Source organism: Phalacrocorax aristotelis, chromosome Z (assembly GCF_949628215.1).
Source record: "Phalacrocorax aristotelis chromosome Z, bGulAri2.1, whole genome shotgun sequence".
NCBI lineage: Eukaryota > Metazoa > Chordata > Aves > Suliformes > Phalacrocoracidae > Phalacrocorax > Phalacrocorax aristotelis.
The window spans coordinates 51,733,725-51,746,590 of record NC_134311.1 but is presented as its reverse complement, the minus strand read 5'-3'; the positions used below and the strand labels follow the sequence as shown (position 1 = coordinate 51,746,590).

Sequence of the window (12,866 nt, the reverse complement as noted above, 5' to 3'; positions counted from 1 at the left end):
GGAGATAAAAGATAATAAAAACACTTGGCTGTTGCAGTTTATATTAATGCAGTTTAAAATACTACAGTAAGCATTTCATGGCAGTATATTTGTTCTGGTACCTTACAGTTAATACCACATTTAAATATTTTTCTTTTCATGAGAGGATAATCTCCCCATTTACTTATTAACTATAGACACTTATATCACTCCATCACTATGTGTTGTATCTTCATCACTGTTATCGTGACTTGCGTTGCAGTAATGCCCAGAGGTTGCAGTAGCACTTGTGTCTGTCACTGCACAAACATAAAATAAATAAACTCTTCACTATGAATCCAAACAGAGAAGAGAGAGAAATGGGAGACTGAGAACAGGGGGACATAGAGCTAAAATGGGACACAATAGTTCAAGAAGTTCCAGCAGCAAGTACCACAGAAGAGACTAAAATAGAATTCTGCCATGCTGATGAGAATACCAACTTTTTACAGCATCAATTGAGTGATGTTTTCACACGTGCATCTCTGCATTCCCTGCCCTGTGCCCCATCTGCTGCACCCAACATATACTGAGCTGTATCTCAAGTCTGCTGAAAATATGACCCACACTCTTACAGCTAGCAGTGAAGGACACGTTCCACAAATTCAAGTACAAGGTAATATGCAATGCCTGCAAACACCTCACTGGCCTGACATGAAATTTAGCCTGGAAGAGAAAGTGGTTCACAAACACAGACAAAGGAAGACATGCAGACTATTTATAACCCAGTTAGAAACAGCTCAGATAAATTTTAAGGCAGTTTATTGTGCAAGCTAAGCCAAAGTCCAAACATGTAAGCATGGTCCTTTAAAAAAAGCCATACCAATTCCCCTAGCTTCCTTGAACTCAGACAGAATTATCCCATTCATTTTCAGAAAGACCATCCATAAGTAAAATAGAAAAGAAAAAAATCTAATTGGTGTAGACAATTCCCACTTGCATTCACAGAGGAATTACAGAATCACAGAGTCACAGCATATCTCAAGTCTGAAGGGACCCATGAGCATCATTAAGTCCCACTCCCTGCTCTTTGCAGGACTACCCCAGGTATTTAGAACTGTGTGAGGACCCTGAAAGTAAGTGAAGACCATTTTTACACTTTATGTACACAAAAGTTGTCAGAAGACCAGCTTCTCTTCTCATTGTTTTCCATGGGTGGGGGGTAGGAGAGAGCAGCTAAAACAATACAAGCAGTGGGTATGCTTCTGTTCACCATCATCAAACAGGTCTGCTGCAGTGGGGACCAAATGAAGGAATACATCACCATTGTGAAGATCATGTTATAGCACTGCTAGGAAAGGCAATATAGTTCAAGAAGAATACAATGGTAATAGGCAAAAAAGCCAAATCCTTCTGCAAAACGCAGTATTTGCACATATCTACACTTAACTGTGCACCAGGCTGCCTTTTGGCACCCTGCTCCTCCATGTAAAGGCACAAACAACCTGTTCTCTCTTTGTAGGTTCACATGCAGCCCTGAAATTAATTTTGTGTTTGACATCAATAAATTGCACTTCAGGTGGAAATCTCAAAGCACTGCAAAAATGTAAAAATAACTTATCCAAAATTTGCCAGTGAAAGCAAAAGAGGCACAGCAAATTTAAGTGACTTACCCATATTCACAACAAGATACTTAAATCTTACTCCATGCCTCAAAGCAGTTTTCAAAAATTTTCAGGTACAAAACTTCCAGAACTTTCATATTTCAATTGGATCTTTATTCCAAATTTCCCCTATAAAAAGGTGGCTGAAATATACATCTATCTGTACGAAAACAGATTTTGTTAGTGCCACCTCCTGGTGATAAAAAAAAAAAAACCTGAAAAATCATGCACTATGCTGAAGATTCTCAAAGTTAAGTGAAAATATTATAGTTTGGCCTGTTTTGGTTTCCTTGTTTATGATGCTTTGACCTGAGGCATTCAATCTTCCTCTCTGCAAACTTGACAGATGATACAAAATTTGTTACTCATTCTTAGGATGACATAAGGGCAGATGCATAAGAATACTTTAATCAGTGACAACAGAGGGGAAAAAAAAGGAAATGCTACATTCCTGGACGTCACCCTCTCAGGAACATACATCTGCCTTGATTTTACCCTTTGGGAATTTTGCTGGGGAGAACATTTAAAGGCATACTGAGGTTTCCACCGGTCATGAGCTTTCTGCAGTCTCCCCATCCAGCTCGCCCATGCTTTCTTTGCAGTCTTCCTGCTGGAGATACTCTTTGGATGTTATTGACAACAGCAAGCTGTCATCATGGTGAAAACAGGTGTCATAAAGCTATTGATAAAAACACCCCAGCACCTTCAACTGGTTTGCCCCAGACTGAAAGAATATTTGGTCTAAGAAGATTACAAAATATTACTTTACTTAAATCTACCCCTTCACTATACTGTATTTTGCATAGTTGCAATTCATTTTGAAGTTCACTGGCCAGGCCCACAAAGCAGAGGATAAAGGCATAAGGCTGGGTGTGTGTGAGAGAAGTTAAATTACACTCTTAACACAGAATGGGTAAGTGTTGGCAATATGCCTAATACACTTGAGGGATTTTACAGTTCCTGTGTAAAGTAGATCCTTTTTGGCATTAAACCTAACACTCTTCGGGGAATTTTTATAAGTTGCCTGGGGCCTTTATACCATGTAGCTCCACGTGCATTTTGGTATCACCAGCTATTTTTATTTTATTAAATGTTTTGTTCTTAAACAAAATTCTGAATTCTTAAGATAAATACTTTAAAAGTACAGAGTCAAAATCAATGTCAATCACAGCCTTCCATCATTTGTGCTCCACGAGTTGCCTGAACATCATTCATGTTCAGGAGTTGAACCATGCCTGAAACATGGCAGATAGAAAAAAAAATTTAACCTGAAATAAGCACTCCAAAGGAACGTCTTGTAACAAGAATCTCTGCACCACTTTTTACATTAAAATGAAGAAACCTCCTGCACATTCCATGAAAGGCGTACCAAGAACTACAGTGAACCTTCTCAAACCTGCCTAGGATTGTCTGTCATCCAGCCCCTGAAACTAATTGCAGATTTAAACTCAGGGAGTCTCATGTTCTCAGCTGTATCCTTTTGGAAGGTCATATAGCAGATAAAAGAACCCACCAAGACCCATCCCTACTGTCTTCAGAATGGATTTCCCCAAGAACTGCCAGAGCTGCAAGTACTGATTTCCATGCCTCGATGGATCCTGTGTTGTTTTTCAAGCAGATCAAGGCCACTGAAGCATGTGCAAAGCTAGAGAATGTGCCATGCTGGATAAAACTAAGATCATTATCACTTAATCACTTTGCTGTACCTAAACATCATCAATAACCAGCCTTTAAAACTGCTGACGATTATAGAAAACAACTGAAAAAGTAAGTCTTGAGTCAAGCTTTCTGTGTAAGGAACTGTACAGAATACTGATGAACATCTTTTTTCAGACTGTGCCAACTGACACATAAAAACAACAGTACTAGACAGCAAAGTAAGTATGTTAAAGAGTTTTCAAGTGTGGCTCAAGTTGCTTACTGATTAACACTTCTGCATATAACACTCCTTACAGACCTGTGCCATTATTGTTCAAAAGCAAAACAAGGCTCTCTTGGCAACTGGATACAAATGATCCTCCCTGACCAAGTTCACAGTTCTCACACAGCTTAGCAGCATTGGAACTCCTTCTTCTTCCACACTGTCTGGGGAAAAAAAAAAAACAAACCAAATGCAAGATTTAATGCCTGTCAACTATTTTCAGGTTAAGGAAGAACCTCAGCGATCTCCACGCTCACCTTACACATGAACATTAGCTACCTGACCCATTTTACTAGGAAAAAAGTAGTCACATTTCCAAGAAAATATGAAATAAAATACACAATGATTTTTCATGTCAAGGAATAACTTAATATTGCAGGAACCACAGCAATGGAATATGACAGCTGTCTTTTCAATGGCCCTGGAAAGGAGAACAAAAGGAGTCTGTGCCCACCTGCACAAGTTTCTGCATTTCTTAAAAATGTCCAGATCTGCCTCGTCAAGTCCCATCTCGAGTATTTTCATGTCAACTCTTCACAACCGTGTCTTAGTGACATACCCACATGTGGACTACACTGGTGTTAGTACAGCAGTCAGGGTGGAACAAAAGACTGTTTTCCAAGGCTTTTACTCCCCATGTGTGCAGTGCCACCAGCTACCAGGAAGAATGGGGGATGCAAGGAGATAGCTACGGCTCTACTGCTCACAATTTCCAGATAGTCTTACCAGATCTACTAGCTGAAACCACAATCACAGTAAGGAAGACCAGAAGCCAGGCTGACAAGCTGCCTCTCCCCTCCCTGCGTCTATGTTGGACCTCTCCACTGGGTTATGAGCACAGTGACTGGAGATGCACCAGCTGCACCACCCCCACCAACAGCACAGTATTTTAGTCACAGTGGAAATTCTCCATCAGCCAAATCCAAACTGCTTTAAGAATAAAATACATTGTCTTACAGGACAGGGAGTCCCACTCCTAAACTTTGAATGAACTGCCATAAGCATGTTAAAGATGATCACAGCAATTCAGACCAGGGATCCAACTCCCCCAGCAGGACCCTGCCCTCAGTGGTCCTTAACAAATAATGCTGAGGGAAAACTACAAGGTGTCCTCCCCAGCTAGTCCCACAACTACCTGCACCAGCAGGGATATGTATCTTTAATACCTCTCAATAGACTTCAAAAACATTTCTATTCACTGAGTAAGAGAAAACATTATAGGTGTTGAACATATTGGTCCTTCCAGATAATAGGTGGTGTTTTTAGAAAGACTGGGGATTTTTATTACTACGTGAGAACACTCACGATATGCCTGAACGTAGTCCAGCTCACGCTCACAAGTCCACCGTCTGCACAGAGGAGTAAGACAAGCAGTAAGAACAGCTACCAGGTTTTCTAGAAAACAAAATACTATTCAGTTGTGTATAAAGTGCAGATATGCTGGTAATAAATCCTTGAATACCTAAGCTTTGGACTAATTCCAATTCTGATTTTAACTGTTTGAAATTTACACACTTTAAAAAAAAATTACCTTCTTAACAGACCACTCAGTAGAAAGATGGATTTTTAATATATTATTTTTCATTACAAGACTTCTGTAAAAAGATCTGTATTGATGAGCAAAACTGAAGACCAGTGCTGGTCAGGTTATGGTCTTGTGTCTCCCTTTACTGTTCTCACCCTTCTCCTCTTTCTGCTCATTCCTTCCTGATGTCTCTCTAGCTCCCTTTCATCTCAGCAGATACTGTTGTAAAGATCTCTTTCTAAGACTGAGTAAATCTCAGAGGTGTGAAACCAATTATCCACAGAAAGTTGTCAAATACACATATCAAACAAAATGAGAGACTGTAGATTTCCAGTGCCTAATACATGTACTGTTATGCCTGCATTTTGCACCTGTCTGAAAATATCTAACATGGGTACACAAAAGTGTACACTCCTAGCAAAAAAAAAAAAAAAAGAGGGAAAACCAAAAACACTGTACTAAAACATTTTTATGTACTGAAAAAAATCGACCATTATACTATTTTCTTTTTCATATGCACAACATAGTACTAGAAAGCTTATTATACCATCAGTACCATACAGGAGGTAAAGTAACTGAAGTCAGTGACGTTGTTGTGGTTCAGGCTCAGTCGGCACCAAACACCACGCAGCCACTAGCTCACTCCCCCCACCCATGGGATGGGGGAGAAAATCAGAAGAGCAAAAGCAAAAAAAAGTATTTGGACTATTTTCTTCCCTTTCTCAAAAACTTCTTCTGTATTGCCCCACACGATGTCATCAATGTATTGAAGGTGCTCTGGAGCTTCTCCCTGTTCCAGTGTGGTACGGAGCGGTCCATGGCAAATGGTAGGGCTGTGTTTCCACCCCTGGGACAGTCGATTCCAGGTGTACTGGACACCCCTCCATGTGAAAGCAAACTGTGGCCTGCACTCTGCTGCCAGAGGCTTTGGGAAGAATGCATTAGTGATATCAATTGTGGCATACCCCTTGGCTGCCTTTGACTCCAGTTCATACTGAAGTTCTAGCATGTCTGGCACAGCAGCACTCAACGGTGGAGTGACTTCATTCAGGCCATGATAGTCTACTGTTAGCCTCCACTCTCCATTAGACTTCTGCACTGGCCATATGGGACTGTTAAAGAGTGAGCGGGTCTTACTGATGACACCTTGGCTCTCCAGTCGATGAATGAGCTCACAGATGGGAATCAGGTAGTCTCAGTTGGTGCGATATTGCCACTGATACACTGTTGTGGTGGCAATCAGCACCTGTTGTTCTTTGACCTTCAGCAACCCCACCACAAAAGGGTGCTTTGAGAGGCCAGGCAAGGTAGACAGCTGTTTGATTTCCTCCATCTCCAAGGCAGCTACAACAAAAGTCCACTTGTACCCTTTTGGGTCCTTGAAATACCCTCTCCTGAGGCAGTCTATGCCAAGGATGCACAGAGACTCTGGGCCAGTCACGATGGGGTGCTTCTGCCACTCATTCCCAGTTAGGCTCACTTCGGCCTCCAATACAGTTAGCTCTTGGGATCCCCCTGTGGCTCCAGCAATGCTGATGGGTCCTGCCCCTATATAGTTTGATGGCATTAAGGTGCACTGTGCGCCGGTGGCCACTACAGCCTTATATTGCTGTGGGCCTGATGTGCCAGGCCATCAGATCCACGCAGTCCAGTAAATCCAGTTCTCCCTTTCCTCCACCTGGCTGGAGGCAGGGCCCCTCTATTCCTGATCATAGTATTCATTTCTCACTTCTTGTAAGTGCAAATCAAAAGTCCCTTTATTAAGAACAGAAATAAAACCAGCACTTCTACTCCTCTCTTTGGGGAATTGCTTACTGGAAACCGGAGCAGCAGCTTTCCTGGAAGAACACCCTGACTGTTTTTCTTTGCAGCTCACGTACCCGTGACTCTAGGGTGGAGGCAGGTTTTCCATCCCACTTGCTCATGTCCTCTCCATGGTCACCCAGGTAAAACCATAGGGTGGCCCATGGTGTGTATTGTCTCTCTTGAGCAAAGGGATGCATAGTCCTTATAGCTGGGATGCTGGTCTGTACAGGTGTGGAGTAGAACATATCCTCTTCGAGCTGTTGAACCTTTTGGGACAGTTTCTCCACAGCCGAGACAAGGATGGAAGAGAGACTTGCTTCATAATCCCGGAGTTTATCAATCCCCTCTGCCACCACTGGTGCCTCATCTTCTTTCCAGGCCAGTACTGCCAGTGAGTTTCCATGTGTCGATAGTGTGCTCCATACAAACTTCCGCCACATGGGTCATCTGCGCTCGGCTTCATCTGGATCTTTGGATGACTGTTGATCATCTAGGTCACCATAAATCACCTCAAGCACTGCTAGTTCCCTCAGGTACTGGATACCTTTCTCCATGGTCATCCATTCTGGTAGGCAATAGACAATATCTTCCTTGAAGGGATACCTTTCTCTCACACCTGACAGGAGTCGCCTCCAGAGGCTGGGGCTTGTGCCCCTTTTCCAATTGCTTTGTCAATGCCCCCTTCCCCAGAAAGGGGTCCCAGTTGTTTGGCTTCCTTCCCCTCTAATTCCAGGCTATTGGTCCAGTTATCCCAGCATCAGAGCAACCAGGTGACAATGTGCTCATCTGAACGAGGGCCGAAATCTCTTCGCATATCTCGCAGCTCACTCAAGGATAGGGATCTGGTAGTTTCTGTTTCTTGTATGAGTTCTTCCCTTTCCTCCTCCTCTCCTCATGATGGCCCTGCTTTTCTATCATCTCTTTCTAAACGAGTTGACTTTCTCTTCCAGGATTTCTTCTTGCATATGGGGGCAATTGATACTGGCACAGGTTGATCCTCTGATTCAGCTGCTACGCTTGCCACCAGGGTTGGAGTAGTCGCAACGTTTATCAAGGGGGTCTGAGTGGCCACAGTGCTTGTCACTGGGGTTGGGATAGCAGCAGTACCTGTCATGGGGGTTTGAGGGGCCGCAGTGCTGGTTGCTTTCCTTCTCTTTGCCTTTTTGAATCCAGAGGCCTTCTCTTCCCCTTGGGGGTATTGAATAGTGTTAAACAGGGCTCGATAGGCATGGGCCAGGCCCCAGCACATTGCAGTGATTTATATCTCTCTGGGATTGCCTGGGTGACAACATAGTTCCTCCAAACATTCTACTAATTTTTCAGGATTCTGCACTTGTTCAGGAATGAAGTCCCAAGACACTGGGGGTGCCCACCATCTTAGGCATTTGCCCATACTATCCCACATACCCTGCCATGCATAGCTATCAAGCCTTGGGGCAGATCTCTGGATTATATCCTTAACTTGCTTATTAACCTTTGACAGACCTGAAACAGTCCACCAAAGCAATACCAACAGATGTGTCTTAACTACCAAAGGATGTTCAAGATACTGAAAAGTTGTTGTAATGAAAGACAAGGCATTATAGAAGATGGTAGCTAAGGTGTCGTTCTGTATTTCCTCCATAAAAAACCTCTCAGAGGAGGAGGTATAATTGCTAATTGTCGCCACGGGGTGGTACCCAATGCACAGTAACAGCTTCAATATAAACTTCAAATACCAAAGAACACTCAAGGCCAATGTTTTAAAAACAGCTCTCCCAGGCAAAACATCACTAATCACTGCAGAGCACAGCAGATCAGAAAAAAGAAACACCAATCTTTAACAGAGACAGCAATACAACAGCATGGTGCAGATCGGATAAACTAATATTGAGAACAGATGAATCAATGCTGTGACCAGAAACTGTTATTATCTCAACCCTTCATGCTCCACGTTGGGTGCCAAAAAGGACTGTCGTGGTTCAGCCCCAGTCAGCAACTAAACAGCACGCAGCTGCTCGCTCACTCCCCCCACCTCTGTGGGATGGGGGACAGAATCAGAAGAGCAAAAGCAAAAAATAGATTTGTGGGTTGAGATAAGAACAGTTTAATAATTACAATAAAATAATTACAATAATTATTATTATAATAATAACAATAATTATAATAAAAAGGAAAAGGGGAAAAGGGAAAAAAACAAAAACACAAGTGATACAACCACTCACCACCCACCAACCGACGCTGCCGGTCCCCGAGCTGCAATTGCTGCCTCCCTCACCCAGGCAGCTCCCCCCAGTTAACATACTGGGCATGGCGTTACAGATACGAAACATCCCTTTGGCCAGTTTGAATCTGCTCTATCAGCTGTGCCCCCTCCCCTCCCAGCTTCTTGTGCACCCGGCAGAGCATGGGAAGCTAGAAAAGTCCTTGACTAGTATAAACACTACCTAGCAATAACTAAAACATCGGCGTGTTATCAACATTATTTTCATACTAAGTCCAAAGCACAGCACAATGCCAGCTATGGTGGAGAAAATTAACTCTATCCCAGCTAAAACCACGACAGATATACACCAGTGCATGTTCAGACTTGGTTTTTTGCTCCATACAGTAATACAGCACAATGTGTTTCAGGCTCTCATTATGCACAAAAGCCTAACAGTTTCTCTTAATGTGACTTAGGTAGCATCCTTTCTAAAAATCACCTCCTTTCAAAGCTTTGTAACATTATTCAAGACGAAGAGAGTCTTCATGCAAAGTAAAGGCTCTCTGCATATTGTGGTTACTATAGATTATTGCTGTTCTCTTTTTGAGTACTCAGCACCACCTCCTGTCAAAAAAAACCCCTCTGTTAAAAAAGAAAACGCACACAACTGCATTGCCCCAAAATATTCCATTTCTTTCCTCCATCCCAAACTGAAGCTACTGTGTTTTTTTAACTGTTCTATCCATTATTGAAAGAATGCAGTGAAACTATTCCAAATCACCAACAAGCTATTTTGTTGTGTATCTTGCTGCTTTCACTCTCTCATGTGTTTTAAAGTAAAAAACAAAAACAAAAAAAAACCAACAAAAAGCAACTTTGAAAAGTGCAAACCTCTATAACTGATACTGAGACAACTGTAAAACTGTTGTCTTCTTGAGATGAAGGTTTAACTAAAGCACCTAACAAAAGACATTTCCCTCCATGTACCTGCGACAAGAAAAGAACAAAATATAAAAGAGCTGCACAAGCAGGTTTACAGCCTTATTTACATACATACTATGCATTATACAGCACAGCAAAGTTCCAAGTCTTAGAAAATTATCCGAACATGGCCAAATGAATGAGACTTAGCTCTTCCCTAGTGGGTACATTCCCAGCACGCGTCATCTTCAACTCTGTAAGTGGTCCTACAAATAACAAGTACTTTAAAGTGTGAGGGATTACTAATTCCAATCCATACAAACAGAGAATCTGAAGTCCATCATATCTGAAGTCCACAGTATCTTGTCTAACCAGCACTGTTTATACATGAGCTTCCCTAATGCCAGCCCATCAGCCAAGTTCTCTACTCACTACCCCACAAAACAGCAGACTACTTTACATACATGAGAACTAATCAGGCCAAGAAGGAAAGATGGAAATGACAGCAGCTAGGAACAGAGCGGTCAGGCACAGGTCAAAATCCCCAAACCCAGGACATTAACTAGGTGACATTCTCTTCGTACTGTGATGCTGCTCTGCAACACATACTGCAGGTGGATTAGCCCTTATGTAGGGCTCTTTCAGAGATCCCAGCATGGATTCCCTGGTTTTAAGCATGTAATCTTGAAGACGGCAGGAATCGGGCTCCACCTGTAGTGAAAGACAGATAAGTTCCTCCAAAGCTCATCATGTAAGAAGTCCATCTCTCTCCACTTAGCAGCAGCTTAAAGCTATATGCTGTGAATTACACGCACCACGACCACCAAAGCCAGCATCAGACGGGTGATCTCAGAGGTCACCCAATGAATATGTATATGCATTATCACTGGTGTGACTCAGCACAGCATTCAAGCATGCAGTTAACTTTCAACTTGTTCTGAAAAGATACCAGTTTCAAGCCTGCAAGTCTTGCTGAAGAGGGATGGCCTTCCTAACTTTTCAAAGGGAAGTAGTGAAGAAAAACAGAAAACAGAGAAGCAACACATTTGGAATGAAATTGTAAATCTCTGTCTCCTGTTCTGCACTTTCTCTCAGCTATCAACCCAAGGTTTTTTGGTATTTCAAACAATTGAATTTATTTCTATACATTAAATTCTCATGTCTATGTACATTCAGTTTTGAAACTATGTTACCAAAACTCCTCCAAAAGAGTATCCCTGCCTCCAGCATGACCAGAATCAAGAAGTACTGAAAACTTAAAAGTTCTGTTTTGACTTCAAAGACCCAAAAGCAGTCAAGTAGTTTTTGATGGACAAGCACTTACTCACAGAGGACCAGCCTCCAAATCTTGTGAGGGCTCTGCACCATTATTTTCTACAGCATAAACAGTGGTTCCAAAAAATGGATTGCCAATCTATGGTCAAGATACGCTCCAAAGTACTTTACAACTTGTCCAGCCTAGGCACTCTAAAAAGCATGACTACATTGCTGCCTTCATCAGTAAGCAGCTGTTAGTCACCGGTGGAAAGCTGTGTTCATGCATCCACGAAGGAGTATTTCTGACAGCACTCACAAAATTCTGGTGCCACAGAACATGAAATTACTATCTGGATTCGTTAAGACAATAGGTTAGGTTAGCAAAGCAAGTCAAACTACACTGTTTATAAAGAATCTTAGGACAACTCAGGGATTCTGAGTAACCGCTGTGTAATACAAAGCCACTGGGAACAATCAAATGGTGAATTTTGTGGAAAGTAGCATGACATTTTGTTTCAGTATATCTTCCTTTGTAGTAAAACAGCGATAAAGAAGAGACTGGATTCCATCTGGGTATGTGTTACTGCAGAAGAAATGCTATCACTAATAGCAATAGAGAAAGGAGTCTTACCTTCACCTGTGCATGGGGAGAAAGCATTTCCAAATTCTTGCTGGTTTGGCTTTAAAGACTGTGGGGCTGGCAGTCCTGGGGGCTGTGGGACTTGTAATAAAGGCTTCCCATTTGTAACCACTTGTTTCCTAGGACTTAGAGCAGGAAGGTGAACAGTACTGTCAATGATGTTGCTCTGAGGCGCTACCCCTCCTCCAAGGGGCATCTTTACGTGTAGGCCGGCAGACAAGTTTCCAATAGCTGGGCTTGGGGTGCTGCTATCTGAAGATGGGCAGGGCATTCCTGCATGAACTCTGATAGGTGGGATCTGCTGTCCACTGACCATCCTAGGTCCATGAGGAATACCTGTTGTGCAATGGCTCATACTGCATGACCTCCCATTCATTTTTAAGAAGTTAATATAACCGGAGTGTGTTTTTACAGACACACCGCTATGACTGATATGAATCCAAAGTCAGTAAGTAATCCATTGTGTATTATGCCTGTTTAAAAAAAATACAGAAATAAGAATAATTTGTATTGCAGTAAATAATACACAAAAGAGGTCTGCACATGACTGTGACATTACTGGTTACAAGAAACAAAGTACAAGCACTATAGGGTCTGTCAGGTAGAAAGAACAAAGCCAAGCAATGACTTAGAGCTCTAACACAGAGAAAACCTGCCTCTTCAAAAGCTGAAGTTTGCAATAAGGTCGGCTGCCTTCACATTAACTAAACCAGCCATGAAATTAAGTGAATGCTGACCAAGTGTAAGAAGGCAGCCAGGAGTGAAAAGACTATGATAGGGAGTTGTCACTAGGGTGAACATAGCTATCACACCTTTTTCTGCCATCTTCTCAGTCTGTTAGCTGAAATGGTGCTGAAAAGCACACACAGTAGGCCAGCGCTACGCAGATGTAAACAAAACAAGAGATACCAGTTCACATTCTAAAGTATATCGATACAGCAGTATGAAGATAAATTATTCTACTGTCCTTCAAACTCTGTGTGTTCACA

At 42.2% G+C, this 12,866-nt stretch overlaps 1 protein-coding gene across 1 annotated transcript in view; it reads right to left on the bottom strand.

Annotated features, from left to right (window-relative positions):
- Positions 1-12,325, bottom strand: part of GLIS3 (GLIS family zinc finger 3) — a 177,939-nt gene extending 165,614 nt beyond the window's left edge. The window contains exons 1-2 of the mRNA XM_075078828.1: positions 11,866-12,325; positions 3,580-3,702 (exon numbers count right to left, since the gene is read on the bottom strand). Of these exons, the coding sequence (XP_074934929.1) occupies positions 3,580-3,702; positions 11,866-12,253 (511 nt within the window). The 5' untranslated portion in view covers positions 12,254-12,325. The remainder of the gene's footprint in view (positions 1-3,579; positions 3,703-11,865) is intronic.
- Positions 12,326-12,866: the final 541 nt, after the last annotated feature.